The following is a 24,200-nucleotide window of genomic DNA, read 5'->3' as shown; positions in this document are numbered from 1 at the left end:
GAAAAACCCATTTTCTAAGGAGAAATTCAAGCCTGCAGCAGAAATTTGCATAAGTAACAAGGAGCCAAATGCTAATTGCCAAGACAATGGGGAAAATATCTCCAGGGCATGTCAGAGGTCTTCACAGCAGTCCCTCTCATAACAGACCTGGAGGCCTAGGAGGAAAAAATGGTTTCCTAGGCCAGGCCTGGGGTGGAGGTCGGGGTGGGGGTGTGGAGAGACCTCAGGACATGGTGCCCTGCATCCCAGCTGCTTCAGCTCCAGCCATGACTAAAAGGGGCCAAAGTACAGCTCATACTATTGCTTCTAAAGGTGCAAGCCCCAAGCCTTGGCATATGGTGTTGAGCACGCAGGTGCACAGAAATCAAGAATCGAGGTTTGGGAACTTCCACCTAGATTTCAGAGGACATATGGAAATGCCTGGATGTCCAGGCAGAGAAGTTTGCTGCAGGGGTGGACCCATCATGGAGAACCTCTGCTAGGGCAGTGAGGAAGGAAACTGTGGGGTCAGAGCCCCCACACAGAGTCCCCTCTGAGGTACTGCCTAGTAGAACTGTGAGAAGAGGACTACCATCCTCCAGACCCCAAAATGGTAGTTCCACCAACAGCTTACACTGTGTGCCTGAAAAAGCCACACTCAATACCTGCCCATGAAAGCAGCCAGGAGGGGGCCTGTACCCTGCAGAGCCACAGGAGTAGAGTTTCCCAAGGCCTTTGGAGCCCACCTCTTGCATCAGTGTGAGTTGGATGCGAGACACGGAGTCAAAGATCATTTTGGAATTTTAAGGTTTAATGACTGCCCTATTGGATTTCGGGCTTGCATGGGGCCTGTAGCCCCTTGACTTTGGCCAATTTCTCCCATTTGGAGTAAGTGCATCTATCCAATATCTGTATCTCCATTGTATCTAGGAAGTAACTAACTTGCTTTTGATTTTACAGGCTCATAGGCAGAAGGGATCTGCCTTGTCTCAAACGAGGCTTTGGACTTGGACTCGAGTTAATGCTGGAATGAGTTGTGACTTTGCAGGACTGTTAGAAGGGCATGATTGGGTTTTGAAATGTGAAGTCAAGAGATTTGGGAGTGGTCAGGGTGAAATGATATGGTTTGGCTGTGTCTCCACCCAAATCTCATCTTGAACTGTGGTTCCCATAATCCCCAAGTGTTGCAGGAGGAACCCAGTGGGAGGAAATCATGGTGGCAGTTACCCTCATGCTGTTCTCATGAAAGTTCAGTTCTCACAGGATCTGATGGTTTTAAAGGGGCTTTTCCCCCTTTTGCTCAGTACTTCTTGCTGCTGTCATGTGAAGAAGGACATGTTTGCTTCCCCTTCTGCCATGATTGTAAGTTTCCTGAAATGTGAGTCAATTAAACCTCTTTCATTTATAAATTACCCAGACTCAGGTATGTCTTTACTAGCAGGGTGAAAACAGACTAATAAACCTCCCCAGCCATGCAGAACTGTGAGTCAGTTAAATCTCTTTTCTTTATAAATTACCCAATCTTGGGTATTTCTTCATAGCAGTGTGAGAGCAGACTAATACAACGATAAATTTGAAATAAAAACTAAAAAGCTTTGTTTGTCTAATGATACCATCCAAAAAGTGAAAAGGAAGACAGAAACTATGAAAAAATATTTGTAGTGCACATATCTGTCAAAGGATTTGTATCTGGAATTTATGAAAAACTCATGAATATTTACAAAAATAGACAACATAATAAAATGAGCAAAAAGATTTGAAAATACACTTTACAAAGAAAATGTACAAATAAAAAGCACATGAAAAGATGTTAACCTTCAACAGTCAAATAAGTGCAATGAAATGAAATACCACACCCCTTCCCCCAAAGCTGGCTAAAGTGAAAAAGATGGACAATACCAAGAGCTGGGAGAGCAGATCAAAGAGAATTCTCACACATTGATAGTGAGAATGTCAAATATAATAAAACTTTGGAAAAAAAGTTTGCAGTTGGTTATAAAGTTAAACATATACTTACCATATGATACAGCAATTCCTTACCTAAATATTTACAAACAAAAATAAAAACATATATATTCCCACACAGTTTATATGCAAACATTTAAAGCAGCCCCAAATTTAAGCAATCTAAATATTTAATAAGTGAATGAATAAACAAAATGCTATGTTTCCATACAATAGAATACCACTTAGCAATCGAAGGGTATAAATTATTAATGGATGAATCTCAAAAAATATCTAGACACACAAGAAGCACCTAGACATACAAAAATAGATACCATATAATTCATTCTATATGAAATAACAGAAAAAATGAAACAAATCAATAGAGAGACTATAGATTAGTGGGTTGTCTGGATCCAGAATTTATAGAAGGGAGATAACTGTAAAGGATAAGAGAACTTCTTGTGTTGATAGAAATGTTCTATATCTTGATTGTTGATGATAGATATATGAGTGTATATATTTCTCTAGAATGAGTACATTTAATTTTATGTAGCGCATACTCCAAAAAGTTGATAGATTTGGGGAATACAGAATAAATACATAACCTAGCTCTCATGGAATTTATATTCTAGCACTCAATTCAAAAAAGTACTTGTAACTCTAAGGGAATAAACAGGAATATGTTTAAAATGTATGTGGGTTGCTATCAGTTATTTTTGACAAGGCATTATGGGCAAAAGCCAGGCTTGGTTTTCTTTTTTAATAAAAGGTTAAGGGCAACATAATAATACAGAAAGTGTCTCTATCTCATGTGTATTGGTAGCATTTTATATATATATATCTGTTAATAGCACTTAAGGAATTATAAATAGCATACTGTACTTTTTAGGAATTTGGATTTTATAAGTAGTGATGGAAAGTAACTCAAATAAAATTCATAAATACAAATAGTATTTAAAATTATATTTACATCTACACACATGTATACCCCACTGCATACACACATAGGCCCCTCAAAATACCTGCTTACCTAAGACAGGTTAATCTCCACCCATTGCTTCCGCCTTCTTAGGACTCCACTCCATCAATTTTTTTTTTTCTTTTTAAATCTTTCTAGACTGGGGCTCTTGCCCATACATTTAAATGAGCTCTACTTCTAGGCCGAAATACAAGGGAAACCAACAAATAAAAATGTTTCCATTTCATAGGTCCCTCTACCTACAGTGTTGTCTCTTACTTTTATCATCTAAGCTCCTCAAAGGCTTGTCATCTGTTTCTTTACTTTCACCTTTCATTTACTTCTCATCCTGTAATCTACTTTGTTCTTCCACCACTCTGCTGAAACTGCTCGTTAGTGATACTTTCTTGTTGCCATATGAAATGGTCATTTATGTGTCCTTATCTTGTATATTCTGCAAACTTTGAAAATGTTAGCAACTCTCTCTTTGCAAAATGCTCTGGGTTTCCTACTATCTTTCTTTCCAGATAGTAGTTTCCTACTATTTCTGGGTTTCCTACTATCTTTCTTTCCAGAGAGTTTCCTTCATGAGCTGTCTTAGCCTATCCCTTATATGTTAAGGTCTCTCAAAGTTGAATTATTTTCTCATTCTATATATTCTCTGATCTCATCCAGAGATATACTTTCAATGACCATCTATATACTTAGGACTATATACTTACATGACTTTCAAATTCATCTATTACCAGCTTTCTCGTAAGTTCTCCACCCTGGATTCAACTGTCTGACAGCTCTGGGATCTTGCACAGGCAATATAAACTCAACATATCCAAAACTAAAAATTTTCAACTCAAGCCATGCTTCATGTCTTAAGTTGCCTATTTCAGTGAATTGCCAAAACCAAAAATTTGGACCCCATACAGAAAAATATATTCTATTACATAAAAACATACTTATATATATAAAATATATGTTTGTGTCACAAACACACACACACATGCCCACACACACATGCACACACACACACACACACACACACACACAATCTCCTTTATCAATAAGCATCTACTGCTGCTCTTGTATTCCCACAGTCTCTGGTTTCTCTTCCCTTAATATCATTCAAAACCATCAAAATCTCTCTATTCTTACCCACGCACTTTAGTTTGGGGTACTAACATTCTCATTTGGGTAGCTAAAATAGCTGTTTAACTACTTTACATGCTACTAATATTCCCTCCAATCAATTCAATTTTTATACTTTAGCCACAGTAGTATTTCTAAAATGCAAATCTGAACAAATGTCACTTCTCTAGATAATCCCTTTTAATAGCACCCAATGTTCTTTCAGACAACGTAGCAGATAAGGTCCTTTATGATCCTTCCTATGAAATATCGTCATTTTTCATTTAGCACTCTCATACAGCCTTACCCTTAACACTTATATTTTCTCAAATGAAAGATTTTTAATATGCAATTCCATCTGCCTCTTTCATGCTAATCTCTCAGTTCTGACCTCACTTAGATCCCTTAACTTTGAGAAAACTCATCATTAGTCCTATAAGTCTTCCTTCACCTAACAGTATGGAACTTTATGCCCTTGAATGTAGTTTTGTATTACTATTTATTCCATCCTAACTTATATAATTTTACAATTATATCATATGTTCTACTGCTTACTAGAAGAACTATGTCTCACTCCCTCTCTCACTGTTACGTTCCTATAACCAAGCCGAGTGCCATGTCATACAAAAGTCCCTCATTAAATAAAGAGGAGAGAGGGACTGTGATACACTAAGAAATACACTGGTCTTTGTCCCTGGTTCCTGGTACAGAGATCCTAAAACCTTGGAATTTTCAGGGTGATCAGAGTGTCTGTGGTAGCTTCGAGATCAGCACGGGGGATATCATCAGAAAAACCAAGGCATGAATAAAGGGTTGAAACTTTCAGCCTCATCCCTCCAGCCTCCAATGGCTTAATAAGTTACACCTATGTAATGAAACTCCTAAATGAAGGGGTTCAGAAAGCTTCTGGGTTGCTGAATACATAGAAGTGCTGGGAGAGTGGCCGGTGTCATGTCCAGAGAGAGCATGGCTCCTTCCTTCCCCATAACTTGTCCTATGTATTTCTTCCATCTGTCCATTCCGGAGTTGTATCCTTTATGACAAACCAAGAAAAGTAAGTAAAATGTTTCCCTGAGTTCTGTGAGCCATTCTAGCAAATTATCAAACTGGAAGGGGAGACCAGTTGTGGAAACTCATAACCCTGTAGTCAAGTCAGAGGAAAGTGTGGGTACCCTGGGGACCCAATACTTGCAACTGGCATCTGAAGTGAAGTCAGTCTTCTGGGACTGAGCTGTTAAACTTGTGAAGTCGAACGTTAACTTTGATGAGTTAGTGTCGGAATGGAATTGAACTGTAGAACACCGATTCGGTGTCCAGGCAGTTGGAGAACTGGTTGTTGATGCAGAAAACTCCCACACATCTGGTGTCAAAAGTGTAAGTTGAAACAGTACAGAGGAGGAAAAGGTTGGTCTAGTATTCATATACAACAGTGACACCAAAGCAAATTTTGTAAAAAGTAAAGGTTCTTTGACAAGACAACATATGAAATACCAGTAATAAACTTTTCTTCTAAAGACTAGAAATTAGAAAACCTGAATCCCAGCCCTGGTTCTGATACTAGCTATACAAATGGTCTTAGCTAAGAATTACAAAGATAATACAGCCAATAAACACCCAGAATATGCCAAGCTCTAATCTAAGCACTATTGCAAATCTGATGTCATATAATACATATAATAGTACTATGAGGTAGTAATTACTTGTGTATCTCATCCATAGAGGAAAAAAATGAGGCACAAAGAGATTAAGAGACTTGCCCTAAGTGACAAAGCCAGGGATCAATTCATATAGTCTGACTCTAGAGTGCATGCTTCTAATTACTCTGCTTTAGAATTAACTTAAATTCTTAATCTGAAAAAGGGAGAGACAGAGAGCAAGAAACAGAAAAGGTTGAACTAAATGATTCCTAAGGAACCATCCAGCTATTAGATTTGCACTTTTCTCAAAGACATTTCTGTTGCTGTTAAACTGAAGGTACTAATTTCATTTCTAATGGCATCTTAAGAAATATAATTTGAAAAACAAATGTGGAGTCACCATTTCTATATCTTACATGATTTTATTAATACATACTAATCAAATCTCCCTTTAATCTTTGCTTTTTTTTTTTTTTTTTTTTTGAGAGAGTCTCTCTCTGTCGCCCAGGCTGTAGTGCAGTGGCGGGATCTCGGGTCACTGCACGCTCCGCCTCCCGGGTTCACGCCATTCTCCTGCCTTAGCCTCCGGAGTAGCTGAGACTACACGTGCCCACCACCACACCCGGGTAATTTTTTGTATTTTTAGTAGAGATGGGGTTTCACCCTGTTAGCCAGGATGGTCTCAATCTCCTGACCTTGTGATCGGCCCGCCGTGGCCTCCTAAAGCGCTGGGATTACAGGTGTGAGCCACTGCAACAACTAATCTTTGCTTTTTAAGTAGCACTTCATCATACTGAACTGCTTATAACCCTATAAATGTCCTGTGGTGTTCTTCACCAAGTATTTCCAATCAACAAATAGGGGATATCTTTCCATTTCCTTAGGTCATTTTAAATTTCTTTCAGCAATGTTTTGTAGTTTGTAGAATGCAAGTTTCTTACCACCTTCGTTAAACGTATGCCTAGGTCTTTTATTCTTTTAGATACCATTGTAAATGAAATTGCTTTCTTAACTTCCTTTCCAATTTGTCATTTCTGGTGTGTAGAAACACACTGATTTTCATGTGTTAATCTTTTAATCTGTAATTTGGCTGAATCCTTTTAATAACTCCATAATAGGCCACTTTTGAGAAGGCATTATAAGAAAAAGACAAGCTCAACACTGAATTCATAGAAAAAAGAAAATTCTCAAGCATCAAATCACAGGAAATAGAAAAGTACAGAAATTTGAAGACTTGCATGCACAACCACTTAAGAAACAACTGAGAAGGCTTTCAGCAACAAATACCAACCACATTTGGCCTTGCAGCAAGTAGTAAACTAAGTGTGTTAGCCACACTCACTATTAAAAACTCAATAAAGTACCTCCAATCAGAGATAAAATAAAGCTATGGCTGTTTTCGGCTATATGGTTTAGGGAAAAGAGACCACAAGATTTCTTCCACCCTGGTTTGATAAAATGAATATATCTCTGCAATAAAATAGGAGAGACAGACAGACAAATATGAGGTTCAAAGTATATAAACATATTAAATCTAGAAAGTGGTTCTCTAACTTTACAAACGCAGGCTAGTAAAAAAAAAAAATTCAAAAAGAAAAAAATAGAAAGTAGTTCTCTAAAACAACTGTGGATATGGCCTTAACAGAGCTGACTACTATAAAAGACAAGATACCAAAGGAATCATTACCCTTAACTGTACCTAAAATGACCCCTGGGCTCCCAATATTTTGCAGACAGGAAGCAAGTTCAGAAACGGTATAATCTTCAAAATCCATTTGAAATATAGTGAACAAAGATACTGAAAAATAAAAAACCTTATCACCCTTATTTGCTACCTAAAATGACCCCTGGGCTCCCAATATTTTGCAGACAGGAAGCAGGTTCAGAAACGGTATAATCTTCAAAATCCATTTGAAATATAGTGAACAAAGACACTGAAAAATAAAAAACCTACAAGACCCCAAAGAGCAACAGACTAGGAACCCTGTCAAAAAAAAAACTCTGAAAAGATAATCATGGGAAATGAAAGAGCAATCCCTACTCATGAACAGAGGCTCTTATTTAATCTATCCAGTGAGATTTTAAAGTTGTTACATACTAATGATAGCTGTGTGTCTCTTATTTTTCACTTTTCCTATTGAGAATGTTTACAGTAAATACCCTACCTTTGTCTCACCACTGTATACTAGGCATGTTAGGAATAAACAATTTAGATTTTAGTTCTACTTCTTCAGGTCAAAAGGGACCATATCTGGACCTGATAATGTAGAGAATACAGCCCACTACTCCCCTCCTATTACCCAGCATTCCTGGACTTTTGAGCTTGAGGCCATGGCTGAATGGAACTTTCAGATTTTCTCCCAAGAGGACAAGGTAGGTTAATTTGCCTGTGAGATAGAGACTTTGACTATTTGATGAAGAAAAGAAAAGAATGTGATATATTTGTGCTATTCACTAAGTATTTCCAGTTCTCTCCCTTCTAAGTTCATAGTAGGCTCTCACTCTCTGGCCCCATTGTGATTGGGTGGAACCATGTGGATATAAATTGAAATCGAATGTTGTCATTTCCAGGCCAGAGTATTTAATTACAGATACAAATCTAACACGGCTCTCTTTCACTTTGAAATTGTATCAGGTAGTGTTCCACGTTGGAATTACAATATCAGTAGAGTTCCCAGGGTGAGGACAACATGAGACAGGGCCCCAAGACAGACCTCAATGAGTATGTAGCATGAGTAAAATATAAACTTTTGCTATTTGAAGCCAGAGAGTTTAGGGCATAACCAAGTCTATTCTGGCTAATATATGCCTCATGCTGTTTCTATCCATTCATAAAGTTTTATATTTCATATCTCTGGCAGCCTGGTATTTCACTACCTAAAACAGTATAATTGTATTTGTGTATTTCTCTGTGTATTTCCTCTTCCAAGCCACTTATTAAAATGACATTGAAAAATACTTAATAGAACTGACCCCAATTTTGAGAATAGGGTGGTATATTTATAATCTCCATTTAAATTCTACTCTTAATTTTATTTCTTAATTCTTAGTAAATTTTCTTCCAATGATATAACACAGATGCTCTATATGAAGTCAATTTAATTTTTACATTTCAAATTTTATATCTTTGAGAAATATTACTAGGAAATTCTTACATTCAGTATTTATGCTATGACACATCTATGAATCTTCTTCATCTGCTTTGTTTAATGTAAAGCAGCTAATAATTTAAGCTAAGATATTAAATCAAGAAAAGAAAAAAATTTGAACAGAAAAACTCAAATAGAAGCCAATGCCTGTATAGAATGAAAGGTAACATAAACATACATAGGTGCTTTAAAAATTCAAATGTTATTTATAAATCTTATCTCACTAAAAATCATTTACTCGCCATAATGCATTCATAGATATCTTTTTGCTTCTATTATTTGGAGAATATATTATAACCCATAAATTAACACAAGAATAATCATTAATGTGGGGGAGACCCATATATTTCGGGTCTTTCGTTCTATTTTGAGTCTGTCATAAAATTCTCAATCTTTGAGTTTACATAAGCATATTTTTTCTCCAAAATACACCAAGGAAAGTAAATGGAACAGAACTGAATAAACAGTTATAGAGCTCTCAGGGGAGAGAGTCAGGAGAAAAGTATAAATATATAATGGATGTGCACTTTTATTACCTGAGCATTTAGCAACTCCTCACACTTGTGTGCCTGTTTCTCAATTGCAGAAATGTACTGTTTTTCAATAGCTTCTACTTGTTGCTTAACTGAAGACTGCAGTAGTGCCTGAAAACAAGCAAAAAAGTCATTTGGATCACAGACAAAACTTGGAATCTACTGTTGGCATGAGAATATTTTTGACAGTTGTACATACTGTAATGTGATATTCTCCTAAATTACAAAATATGTATTTGTTAATACTGAGGTATATTTATATATAACATTACTTTCAGCTTTTGCTTTTACATTTTCCTATTGCCAAGATAACAATTTGTTGGCTCAGACGTTCCTTCCACACATCTTCTCCTTAAAAAGGCCAAGTCACAGAAGATGATAGAGAGGGTGAGTAGTTCTGTTAAATATAAATTTGGTTCAGTGAAGACCACACAGGATGAAGAGTGTATGAAAGCTGCTGAAAAAAAAAAAAAGAAAAAGAAAAAAGGAAAAAAAAAGCCAGACATATTTCACTGGCTGACAAAACTCCACATCCTCTCGGCACACTGTAATATCCCATGGGCCAAGCATGATCTTCAAGACCACAAGTCAAGTAAAAGCAGATGGAAACTCTGAGCGACTTCAAACATAAAAGAACTGCCCCCCAGGAAGTTCACGCTCCTAATGTGAAAAGGTATAAGTCAAAGTACGTAAGTCAGAGTCTCAAGGCAGTATGCATAAAAAGTAATAAAACTTGGGAGGCTGAGCATACTTAATTGGATACTGTAAATGCTGGAACTCAAGTCAGATAAATATAAAGATATTACTACTATTTCAAGGAAAACCAAATCAGCATTTGATGATGTTTCACCCACTCACTTCCTTATTAGAGATGCTTAGAATATTATCATCTTTTTTCTTTCCCTCTGTTTAGCTTTGTATGTTATATCAACAAGTTCTCAGTAATATCTTTCATGCTATTTATAAACTCTAAATCATTCTATAAGAACTCTAGCAAATATTCTATTTTTAGATGTCTGTTTAAATAATAAACTACTCATAACCAAAATAATAAGTTGAAACAGACACGTCTTATAGAAAACAGACCATTGGCACATTCACCAAGAAAAAAAAAATCAGCCAAATCTCTTAATCTCTGTTATGAATATAGATTTACTTGGTTGAAAACACAAAAAACATTAAGAAAAAACATTAAGATGCTGGATAAATAGGCATGTATTTTTAAAAGCTGAGACAAAAATATTTTTAAAACTTCTAAATAAGTCTCAAATTTTCAAATAACTTTCTTGCGCAAAAGTAAGACTCTCTGATGATGTTACTACTCCTACAATTCAGTATTCGTCACTATGAAGCTGCAAATTACTAGCAAATTAGTAAAGGAAAATAAAGCTCTGAGTTTTATCAAAATATAAGGAAAATGCTCACTGAATTGCTTTAGCCCTTGATTTACAGTGTCTTCCAAAGATTCCACAATGATTAATTTATGTAAGGCACAAAAGCTTAATCCTTTTAAAATGTGACTAGATGATATAAATCTAATTTACCTGTGTGGAAACATACCATTTGTTGGGATTTCAGAAAATAATAGCGTTATAAAAAATTCCCTTAGAATAATCACAGCATCTTTTGTAAAGAGAAAAAAATGTCATTCTATTTGGGGACTTAGGATATTATAGAATCATTTTGCTTAACAGAAAGAACTGTGTTCACTTCCCTATTTGCCATGGTTCCAAATAATCCCCCAATTTAAATATTCAATATTTAAATACTCAATATTCAACTGCAATTTTTAGTATATTATATCCTTTGGAGGACAGGTAAGTTAATAAATTAAAATATATTCTCTCTCCATAATTAAGAAGCACAATTTGAATAAGGTAGTCTTCCTCTAGGGATTGATTTGTACACTATATACTCATTCTCCTTGAAATGTCAAGGAGGATAATGAGTAAAATAAGAGCCAAAGATGTGATAAGGGAGCACACAAAGGAAAGTTATGCAAGAGTAACTGGCCTCTTACATATTTCAAATGTCTCATCTTAGCCCCATTCAGTCATTTAAATCCATGGATCAACAAAAGGCCCACAAAGGTAGGTATATAAGGATTTTTTTTTTTTAAAGTCTTCCACATTACGCCCAGTCTGAAGTTGAAGACAATCATTCCCTTGATCATCACACACTGTAGGTATACGCAGGATGGGTATCAGAGAAAGAAAGTTGCCCCAGCCTTGGTGACCTGTTAGACTCACCACTATACACAAAGAACATTCAATAGATAAGAACAGCTGTTCCTTGCAGATTCTGGATATTAGTCCTTTGAATCAGATGTGAAGATTTTCTCCCACTCTGTGGGTTGTCTGTTTACTCTGCTGACTGTTCCTTTTGCCATACAAAAGCTCCTTAGTTTAATTAAGTCCCACCTATTGATCTTTGTTTTTATTGTATTTGCTTTTGGGTTCTTAGTCACGAAATCCTTGCCTAAGCCAATGCCTAGAAGGGTTTCTTCAATGTTATCTTCCAGAATTTTTATAGTTTCAGGTCTTAGATTTAAGTCCTTGATCCATCTTCAGTTGATTTTTGTATAAGGTGAGAGATGAGGATTCAGTTTCAATCTCCTAGATGTGGCTTGCCAATTATCCCAGCACCATTTGTGGAAAAGGGTGTCCTTTCCTCACTTATGTTTTTGTTTGCTTTCTCCAAAGGTGGTATTTTGATGGAAATTGGGTTGAATTTGTAGACTGCTTTTGGCAGTATGGTCATTTTCATAATATTGATTCTACCCTTCCACGAGCATGGGATGTATTTCCATTTGCATCATTTATGATTTCTTTCAGCAGTGTTTTGTAGTTTTCCTTGTAGAAGTCTTTTGATGCTTTGGTTAGGTATATTCCTAAGTATTTTATGTTTTTGCAGCTATTGTAAAAGAGGTTGAGTTCTTGATTTGATTCTCAGTTTGGTTGCTGTTGGCGTATCACAGAGCTACTGATTTGTGTACATTAACTTTGAATCCTGAAACTCTGCTGAATTAATTTATCAGTTCTAGGAGCTTTTTGGAGGAGTCTTTAGGGTTTACTAGTTATACAATCATATCATCAGCAAACGGCAACAGTTTGACTTTCTCTTTACCAATTTGGATGCCCTTTATTTCTGTCTATTGTCTGATTGCTCTGGCTAGGACTTACAATAGCAAGAAAAAAATAAAAAATCCCATCAAAAAGTAGGCTAAGGACATGAATAGACAATTCTCAAAAGAAGGTATACAAATGGCTAACAAACATATGAAAAAAAATGTTCAACATCACTAATGATCAGGGAAATGCAAATCAAACCACAATGCAATACCATCTTACTCCTGCAAGAATGGCCATAATCAAAAAATAATAGATGCTGGAGGGATGTGGTGAAAAGAGAACACTTTTACACTGATGGTGGGAATGTAAACTAGTACAATCACTATGGAAAACAGCATGGAGATTCCTTAAAAAACTATAAGTAGAAATACCATTTGATCCAGCAATACCACTATTGGGTATGTACCGAGAGGAAAAGAAGTCATTACACGAAAAAGATACTTGAACACACATGTTTATAGCGGAACAATTCACAATTGCAAAAATGTGGAACCAGCCCAAATGCCCATCAATCAACGAGTGGATAAAGAAACTGTGGTATAAATATATGATGGAATAGTACTCAGCCACAAAAAGGAATGAATTAATAGCATTCACAGAAACCTGGATGGGACTGAAGACTATTGTTCTAAGTGAAGAAACTCAGAAATGGAAAACCAAATATCGTATGTTCTCACTTATAAGTGGGAGCTAAGCTATGAGGTTGCAAAGGCATAAGAATGACACAATGGATTCTGGGGACTTGGGGGAAAGGGTAGGAAGGGGGTGAGGGATAAAAGTCTACAAATTGGGTTCAGTGCATACTGCTCAGGTGATGGATGCACCCAAATCTCACAAATCACCACTAAAGAACTTACTCTTGTAACCAAATACCACTTGTTCCCCCAAAAACCTATGGAACTAAAAAATTAAAAACAAAACTAATAGCTGGAGTACAGAAGCTGTAGTTAAGAGTGGAGCTAAATGATTAGGCAAGAAGGCAGGTGTCAGGTATTAAAAGAACTTATATGACAACAAGGAGTTTAAGCATTGGTCCTATGGTTCAACATTGTGATTACTAGTGCCACAGTCCAAGCAAATGAGGTAACTTCCAAAACTGTCCCTACTACTAGATTAAGCACTGTGGATATACAAATACACATTGATACTAACCACATGCTTTTATAACTTGCTCCATTATTGTATAACTGAATATTTATCTTCCAGTTTAATATATCATAATACACAGAGATTCCTTTACATTTCTCACATCTCATAATATAATCTTAACATTTGCCGATTTATTTTCTTCTTCTGTAACTGTCTCTACAGATACCCAAGACAAAGAGGCTTCCCTGAGCTTCTACAACATTAAAAAAAAGATATATGAAAGAATAATTTCACTTCTAATCTATTTCCAACTATTCTAAACACCCATAAAGCATTAAGACTCTCACAGTATATACAGATAGAAATGCCAAGATACATACCAACATATTCTATATAGAAAAGAATGCTATCAAGGGCAGAAAATGTTTTGTTGATTTTGAACATATTTACGTCTTAGCTACAGTTTTATCAGAGATTTGCAGTATTATCCAAGAGGATTTAATTCACTAAACTTGAGGAAAACTATCACACTTTAAGAATAATTTTTAGGCTGGGCAGAGTGGCTCACGCCTATAATCCCAGTACTTTCGGAGGCCGAGGCGGGCGGATCACAATGTCGGCAGTTCGAGACCAGCCTGACCAACATGATGAAACCCCATCTCTACTAAAAATACAAAAATTAGCGGGGCATCGTGGAGTGCACCTGTAATCCCAGCTACTCAGGAGGCTCAGGCAGGAGAATCGCTTGAACCCGGCAGGCAGAGGTTACAGTGAATTGAGATCATGCCACTGCACTTCAGCCTGGGCGACAAGATCAAGACTCTATCTCAGAAAAAAGAAAAAAGAATAATTTTTAAAGTGTTAAAAAATGTTTAGATCTCTTAATACGGGAACTATAACTTCATGAACCGCTTTTTACAGACTGCCTTGTACATAACCAGCCGATGTGATAGCTACTTGGTAAGTGATGATCCCTGCATGAAAACTGATATTACATAAATATATACTATCAACACTACCAATATTTATTGAAAAGTTCACTAAGCTTCAAATTATAACTACCAAGACAAGTCACCAAAATTGTTACCAAGTCCATTTGGTACCAACTAGAGATCTCAATTTTTTAAGTTTTTATCTAAGACAAGAAATATTCATTCTTTTTCCTCCACGGGCTCAATTGTGAGTAAATAGTGTGAAGGACTATAAATTCTGGGAAGGAGAAGTATAAACTCATAGAAAACAAAGGTATTAAGTCAAAAATCATGCCACACCACCCCAACTGTTAATACACGTGAGAATTAGATGTGTATTTCTTTAGTGGAACTGATTGCATGCTGGAATTTGAATGACATAAGGATAGCCAAAGTAGACTACTGCAACCCAGACTACAGTCCATTGTCCCAACAAATCCACAGATTTCTCCTCCCTTGAAATAGCCCCATTGTTTCAGATCTGATTCTAGCCTCATCAAATTAAATGATTGTCCAGACTTGCAGAGCAGATGTGTCTAAGGAACAAGAAGGTCTTCAAAATATTAATATCATCTTTGTACTGATTATGTGACCATAAAAGAATCCTACATAGCTAACTGTAAGCAACAATAATTAGATTATATTGAAAGTCATAAAATAATTTTATCTAACAACCCATTAAGTCATACTTTACAAATGGAGAACAATATAAAGATATGGTGCAAGCAGGAAGCAAAACGTGTAACAAATATAATCTTTCAACTAGAATTTAAGACCTAAGAGACTAGGAATCTGTGTTTACCTCACTGATATACCCAATGCACCTATAACAGTGCCTGACACATAGAAGATATATGACAAATACATTGAGTAACTAAATAAATTAATCATGATTTAGGCAAGCCTGATTATTTGTCCCTTCACACAGAAATTATTAAAACTTTTATGTTGATTATACCTGTAATTATACACTTAGTTTAGCTTATTGAGGATAGTAGTATATACAAAATAGTCATAAAGCATCATCTGAAATCAACCACAATTTCACCTTTCTCGAAAAAATATCACAAATTGTTATTTAAACATCTTTTTTTCTATCTTTTAAAAAAATTTATTTCTATTATTTCTTCTATTTTCTCATTTTTAACTAAAAATAACATGAGCAAAACTGAAAGGTATCTGCCAAATGAATAAGCTAAAGCTATGAAGAGATATTTTTCTGTTTTTTTTCTGGCACAAGCCCTTTATTCAGCAAAATATTACTTCAAGTTTTGTAAGGATATTAAATTGTTAGCATGTCTTATAATATCCCCTCAAAATTGCAAACAAATCATAAGTTTATTATTCAAAAAAAGAGCCTACTTGACTGAGGTACATTTGTAAAAATGATGAATCTCAGTCGTTTTACAGGATCATTCATTTATTTTTCCTCCATGAACTTTACATACCTGCCTTACAAATGAAGACAGACACTGTGGTTAATAAATGTGGCCAAAATCACATGAAAAGACACAGTGGTGCAAAAAAATTCAGTTCTAACCATTTGTTTCTATTTGTCTTAGCTTTTCTAGCCCAGTAAAGCAGATTTCTCTTTTCATGGACTAAGCAGCTATTTCATTTTTATCAGTCACTCAATTATTAATTTATTATTCATTTAGTCAATAAATATTTTCCTAAACACTGTTCTAGGTACTGGAAAAATACCAAAGTCACTCAAATGCTATTAAAATTTTCTCCATTAATGGACAACATGTAAGAATGAAAATATGTAGCATTGATTTTGGTGGGCTACACATATGCATGGAAGTTAGAAACTGACGATTCATGCACCATGCATGAACTTTTTTGTATATGTTCTAGAATTAAAGATAATGCAATTATTCTCTCTGGTAGTGAAAGAGTTAATCCTAATAAGAACCACATGAGTTTATGTTTACATGTTTTTACAAGCAGTACTGTAAATATACTTACTATCAGTAATAATTATATATTTACTGCAAGTACATCTATGAAGTAATAATTACTTGAACTTCATCTGGACACTTTGTCTATTAATATACATTTCTTCTACAATACTTACATTCTCCATTGTATCATGAAGAGACTGGTAAAAAAAAGACTATGAAAATGAAGAAATAGTATCCAAATGATGGTAAATGACTAGATTTGGCCCTGAATGCTGCTCTTGGTACCAACTTGTCTTAATCCCCAGTGGCTCTTGGCTTAATTAAATATATTTTTAGCCAATCCGGAGGTCTAAAACTTCAATCTATAGCTTTGTTTGCCTATAATTCAGAAGAATAAACTGATAACTTGATTTAATTCGTGCATATACACAAATACACACATAGCCATGTATTTTAAAAGAGCTTCAGATCAGTGAACCAATAATCTCTGAGGTACATGGTTGTATTAGAGGAGAAACATTAAGCATCTCTGAAAACAGTATTTAGATGTTTCAGAAAATTTTGTTGGAATATAAAAGAAATAATATGAGTAAAATCTATCATCAAGAGGTGATCTAAAAGTTCAATGTAAAATTCTTTGTAATTCTCTGGGACAAATACTTCAATTTAGATTTAAAAATTTCATTTACTCAAATCTGGATCCAAATTCAAGTCCAGGATCATGGTCTCCTGCAGCCCAGCCAGGCAGAAGTTAGGCAACATCCAGACTCTGTGAACTCAACCTTTAGGAAGAACGAAGGTACATGTTTCTCAAGAGTAAATTACAGTTGTCTGAAGAGTGACAGTGATGGAAACTATTACCTAAAATTTTGGAAAAACCGAATTAAGAAACAAGTTCTCCCTTCCAAATTTTTCCTTAATTTAAAAAAGGAAGAGAAGTAGCAAGGTCAAGTTGAGGCTGCTGAAAATTTATCCTATTACAGATCTGAAGCATTTGGAATTGCAATGAATCTCAGATTTTTCTGTGTATTTCAATTACAGTGCAGTAGTACTACACAATTCAAAAAGGAAAATGTTAACTTATGGGTGTAGATCTAAACATGAAAATTCAATAAAGTCTAGCCACGCTATAAAGTGCCTTGGAGGCTGTGAAAGCCAAAGAAAATCTTCAGGACACAGGGAATCATTCCTGTTGGCCTTGTTGTTAAGGGAATCTAGTAACATAAGAGTTGTTACCTCAAACACCACAAAAGTCTCCCAGTGAAAATTTCTTTTGTGCCATGGACAACACATTAAAATTAAGAAGTTTCTAAAATTAAGCACAGCACAGAGACTCTGCATGTCTGCCTTCCAGATACTTTAACCTTCTGAAAGGCTGCCATATGGATATCCCTCTCCCTCAGATGCCACATTATTCCTTGTGACTTGAATAAGAGCTACAGTTTCAGTTTAAAAAAAGGAAAGGGAAAAAAAGAATTCTGACCAAAATAACCTCTTCATAATCATTCATACAATTAAGTAGAGCACCTAGTTATTAATATAGTAAAGGCCTATGCATCTCATTTTCTGAAATATAAAATCGCTGATCATGGGAAGAAATAAACTCATCTAGATGTCTAAAATATTTGTTTTAAATACATATGAATTAACTTTGTGAGGAGGCGGTATACTCTTGAAGAGAGCCCTGAATCAAGCCTTAAACGAGGTGGCTTTTATTTACAACTCCTCTTCTGTTGGTTACATGTGTTCCATCAAGGCACCATGTTTCTCTATGTATTAGATTCCTCATTTTATCGCATATATGAGGAGAAGAGTTTCTTCTCTGCCAATGATGAAGGCATTCTGACAAATTATGACACTTAATTTTTTTTTTACATTAATGGTGAAATCCTGTGTTCTAACAGTTTGTTGTTTGAGATTAAATTACCTACTTTTTATGACATAGGAAATTTATGTTCTGTGGATACAACCTAGGATCAAAATTATTATTTTAATTACTAGGTTTATGATTATTAAAATAAATATTTTAAAATTTATTATAAATATTATTTTAAAATTAGTATTTTCCTTCCAATTAATTCAGTTCCATTCATAAAATATAGATCTCAAAGATCAGAACTTTTCCTCATACTGAAAAGCCATCGACATTAAGAGATTAGAGGTTTGATTTAAATCAATTTTATTACAGCAAACATGTTAAGACTAAATTTTGAGTCAAACTAGATTTTGAGACTAAGTGAATGAGTCTGTGAACTTAGATAACAAGTATAAGTACTTCTATTAGTTATTTCTCAGTTTAAAGTTACCATTAGTGCCTGACAGATGTGATTACATTAAGGGTGAATAAAAATATTTAAAATCCATTAGTTTGGGCATCAAAAAATTAGAAGAGATGCCATCCCCAGAACAGATACAGGGCCAGAGGTCCCCTGCAGTTCCAAGCTCTAGCTTGACTGTGAGTTGAGGAGAAGCCTCAGAGGAAGGGACAAAGCCATCCACGTGGCTCAGGGTAATTATTACTATAGTAAATGATATGAAAATACCTCACTATAATAAAATGGCACCAAGTAGTGCTTGCTGATTTAACAACAGCTCAGATTGGGTTGTTACAAAATTATCAAAAAAATTGGCTACACGAATATCCTATTAAAACAACAAAATACAGTAACCTTTGAACTTGATGATCTGAGTAAAATGAACTAAAGCAGACTATGGATTATTTCTCAAATGGAATTTGCCTCTGATTGCTATAAAGCAATTTGACGTCAAATTACCGAAAATCAGAAATGTGACAATTTTATGCATATTATCCCATCTCTGGAAAAGATAAAGGAAAAAGAGAAGACTGATGCCCAAATACCAATGGGAGCAAAGTTAATTTTTATAATACATAATTCTATATCTTTTGAATTTTGCTTTAAGTGCATATGTTACCATGACAAAAAAATATGATATTTTGATAAGGCAAATATTATATCCCCTATTAATTTAGCCTTGGTATAAAATCAATATTCTCATTAATCAAGTTTCCCAAAGTTGATTACTTAGAATGTAGGGATTAAAATCAAAACCTCCATTTTAATATTGGGTTGCAATCAGAAACAAAACAGACATATTAAAATGCCATTCTCTCTCACATTAATTATTACATCTCTGCTTTTCTTTTCAGTCTGTTTTATAGTTCAGAATAAATAATAAATGTAACTATTCTCAAAATCTATACAAACCAGAAAGAAATTTAAAAATCAAAAGTAAACTTTTATAGACCATCATCTTTACAAATAGTTTGTGTGTATATCCTTAATGAGCGTAAGCATGTCTAAATTTCATCAGTTTATCTCCCTTGCCTGTAACAACTATATTGTGTGGCCTTTCACAAATGGAAATATTGGTGGCTAATAAATAAAAATAAATCTGTAGCACACACATATATAAGTACTTTTCTTATAGTATAATTAGGTAGTGTTTTTCTCTAATATTGAAAATGCTTGAATCTAGATAGACCTTACTGATAATTCAGTTCGTTAGAATAATGAAAGGTTGAAAACTAAATAATTGACATTATACTAATTGATATTGTTAAAGAAATATGCCCTTTACAAATGCTACTGTATAATCAGTCTTCCAGCATTATTACTGAAGACAGAAACCTGTTGAACAAGCTTAGAAACAGATTCGAAAAAAACTTTCAACTGCATCAGAACAGGTCAAATCTCAATCAGGTCAAAATGAATAAATAATCTTATTATGGCCCTTGGAAGAAACTAATGATACAGTGGCCTGAATTTGTTATAATGAGCAGAAATCTGTAATTAATCAATAATATTTTGATAGAATGAGACTCACGTTGCTACAACATTCAGGTCTGAGCAACATTAGTCACAAATATTAACCTGATGTAGCATAAAAAAGAAAAGTTCATTTTAGTAAGTGAAAAATTATTGAGAGGGAAAAGACAGTTCTTATATGTCTAAAACAACTAACTAAACTCTACACATCTTTTTTATTATTATTATACTTTAAGTTCTAGGGTACATGTGCACAAGGTACAGGTTTGATACACAGGCACACATGTCCTATGTTGGTTTGTTGCACCCATCACCTCGTCAGTTACATTAGGTATTTCTCCTAATGCTATCCCTCCCCTAGCCCCCCAGGCCCCAACAGGCCCTGGTGTGTGATGTTCCCCGCCCTGTGTCCAAGTGATCTCATTGTTCAATTCCCACCTATGAGTGAAAACATGCGGTGTTTGGTTTTCTGTCCTTGTGATAGTTTGCTGAGAATGATGGTTTCCCGCTTCATCCATGTCCCTGCAAAGGCATGAACTCATCCTTTTTTATGGCTGCATAGTATTCCATGGTGTATATGTGCCACATTTTCTTCATCCAGTCTATCACTGATGGACATATGGGTTAGTTCCAAGTCTTTGCTATTGTGAATAGTGCCACAATAAACATATGTGTGCATGTGTTCTTATAGTAGAATGATTTATAATCCTTTAGGTATATGCCCAGTAATGGGATTGCTAGGTCAAATGCTATTTCTAGTTCTAGATCCTTGAGGAATCACCACATTGTCTTCCACAATGGTGGAACTAATTTACACTCCCACCAACAGTATAAAAGTGTTCCTATTTCTCCACATCCTCTCCAGCATCTGTTGTTACCTGACTTTTTAATGACTGCCATTCTAACTGGTGTGAGATGGTATCTCATTGTGGTTTTGATTTGCATTTCTCTGATGGTCAGTGATGATGAGCATTTTTTCATGTGTCTGTTGGCTGCATAAATGTCTTCTTTTGAGAAGTGTCTGTTCATATCCTTTGCCCACTTTTTGATGGGGTTATGGGTTTTTTTTTTTGTAAATTTGTTTGAGTTCTTTGTAGATTCTGAATATTAGCCCTTTGTCAGATGGGTAGACTGCAAAAATTTTCTCCCATTCTGTAGGCTGCCTCTTCACTCTGATGGTAGTTTCTTTTGCTGTGCAAAAGCTCTTTAGTTTAATTAGATCCCATTTGTCAATTTTGGCTTTTGTTGCCATTGCTTTTGGTGTTTTAGTTATGAAGTCCTTGCCCATGCCTATGTCCTGAATGGTACTTCCTAGGTTTTCTTCTAGGGTTTTTATGTAAACTCTACACATCTTAAGGTTTTTTATCTTTGGAATTATTTTTAAAAGTCTGCTACACAGAAGAAACTTGAAATTTTTATTCCTAAAATAGAATGAAGTCTTCCTCTTCATTCCTTTGAATATCAGCTAACGGACCAGTCACAATACAAAGGCAAGCTTTAAATCTATATTAGAATGAGTTTTCTGGCAAGGTTTCCAATACCTTTTGGTTTTGGCCTGGCTTGAAAAACCACAAGAATAGCCGTGCATGCAAAATTCTGGCTAAGCCCAGGAAACACAGAGGCACACAGAAGTATTCTCAACTACCAAATCTTTCTCAATCCTCCACTGAGGTTAAGTTGGTGGGAGGGATAAGAAAGGACAAGCCAAGTCCTTAGTTCCAAACCAATCACTAGTATCTAGCTAGCATGCTAGTAGGCCAAACTCTACTGGCAACAGCAAACATCTTTATTTGTCCAGGAAAAATCTGATCATATCATAAAAGCTGGAATTTATGAGAATCCTTACTCAATCAAATAACTAAAACTATAAATTTATTTTATACCTTTGGATTAACAAAATGGTGGAATTCAAATAAAGATATGCTGTCAGGTCTTACATATCTTAATTTTTACTTTTCCTCTCTTTGAGCAAAAACTTAGCAATATCCAATCAAGGGAAAATATCAAAGGAAGAGAAAACAAAATTGTTTCTCTGTCCTTGGAAAAGAACTTTATACAATACAAGTAACTCTACACCCTGGGAAAATATTGGTCTCCTAAATGTAATATGTTCTCCTTTATAAAACGGTACAAACAATTCAAGAGTTCAAATAAAATACTAGCAAGTGGATGCTTTTGAAAAATAAGAATACAGCAGTCATGTGATACTCAAGCTGGCATGTGACATATTTTACATTGCTAAAATTCAAAGCAATCCTTACCAAAAAGTATTTAGGGTATATCTGGCCTTTTCAGAAAATGCACAAAAGACCAAAACTCTCAACAAAACAAACTTTGGTTAACACAGGAAATTAGTATACTGAGAATTTTCATCACAATGATTTTAGAGCTACTAAAGTGTATGTAGCAATTTTGCATCTTTTTTCACTAAGTAGCAGAAATTTCATGTGCCTATAAGTTAAAACTTCATTGTACCTAATTCAATATCCTAATGTTTAAATATAAGAGGAAGAGAAAAATATCAGAATGATTCTCTTCATAAAATGATCTAAGTAAAGCTTTAGAAAACAATCTCCTCATTCCTTACTTTCTCATTAAGATGGTAAAGTTTTTATAAGTATTATTCAAGTGCCTAGCATTGACTGGTTTTTGCCATGTGGAATATAATACACAGAATTAAAGATCACCAACTTAGTCAAGCTTCAGAAGCAAAGACTGCAAAAGCAAAATGAGTTTGTGTGTCTGTATGTCTAGCTGTAGTGGCAATATCTTGAAATGTACAGGTACTTATAATGATAAGTTTTTAAAATGTATTCTGCTTGGCCAAATGCATGCAAACAAAATACCAGAGGGGAAAACCCTAGAGTTTGAGAAGATGATATAAAAAATTTGAAAAATAAACCCTTCTGGTTTCAAAATGAATGTAATAGTAAGCAACTAATTTTCACATGACCAAAAAACAATACAGAGAATGTTTAGTTTAGGCACCCACAGATGGGCCAAGAAACGTAAATACACCTTTAAATCAGTACAGTTATAATTTATCTGGTGTGTGCATAAAATATTAAAACAAACTACATTTTCTTTTTTGCCTTTTTCAGGCTATTTTTCTACTTAGCATTCTTTTTAATCTGTCAACTATATCAAAATTCTACAATGTTTCAACACTTTTCTTATGTGGTATAATTTGTGAAATGTCTAAATCCCTTAAGTTAAAAAACAAAAACAACAGGGAGTATAACATCAAAAAAACAAACAAGGTAAGCCAGAACCACGAAAACAACCTGTGAAACTCACTACAGAATAAAATTTTAAAAACTTCTCTATATGAGAGTTTCAAAAGGGAAAGCCCCTTTTCTAACTGATCTATCTTTAAGTAAACACGATGTTACAAAAAAAAAAAAAGTAGGGGGAAGAGAGGCGGCAGCTGTCACTGCCTTGAAAGAGATTCCTTACACAGTAGCAAAACAAAAATTTTAACCTAAATGTTCATATCTTATTTGCATCAAGTTGGAATTTTTAATGAACTGAGCTCAAAATGAGACAAAATAAAAACAACATGTTGAACTTAATTTCTTGAGTGCTTTCCACTCACTATTATACCATGTTAGCAGGAATTCCAACTTTGAATTTTAACACACTGATTGAGTCAACTAAATACTTCCTTTAGAAAATTCTTCCCAAATGTTATTTAGGATGGAAAGAATAGTCATTTTGAGAATGAGTTAACATTTGAATTGACTTTACCTCAAGCACTAATATCTACCTTATTTACTGAATAGATGTATATAGGGAAAGTTCTGAAAAGAAAAACAAGAAGTAAACACCTCTATGCAAAAAGATACTTTCTCTTTAAAAAGACAAGGCATCGTATTCCTTAAGCTATAATGTTACATCTATTTTAGCAAATATGCCTGTATTTTTTCCATGTATGACTTTCTTTGATAGTCCCTCTGTGCTATTATACCAACCCTCCACTATAAAGAATT

The 24,200-nt window shown here is 34.8% G+C and overlaps 1 protein-coding gene across 14 annotated transcripts in view; it reads right to left on the bottom strand.

Annotated features, from left to right (window-relative positions):
* CCDC91 (coiled-coil domain containing 91) overlaps positions 1-24,200 on the bottom strand; it is a 363,108-nt gene that overhangs the window by 151,551 nt on the left and 187,357 nt on the right. For all 14 annotated transcript variants that reach the window (XM_055280261.2, XM_063640331.1, XM_055280264.2 and 11 more), the window contains one exon: positions 9,329-9,436. In XM_055280261.2, coding sequence (XP_055136236.2) covers positions 9,329-9,436 — 108 coding nt within the window. The remainder of the gene's footprint in view (positions 1-9,328; positions 9,437-24,200) is intronic.

This window comes from Symphalangus syndactylus, chromosome 5, assembly GCF_028878055.3.
Source record: "Symphalangus syndactylus isolate Jambi chromosome 5, NHGRI_mSymSyn1-v2.1_pri, whole genome shotgun sequence".
Taxonomy (NCBI): domain Eukaryota; kingdom Metazoa; phylum Chordata; class Mammalia; order Primates; family Hylobatidae; genus Symphalangus; species Symphalangus syndactylus.
Note: the sequence above shows the minus strand (reverse complement) of the source record. Positions and strands in the feature narration are given on the sequence as shown.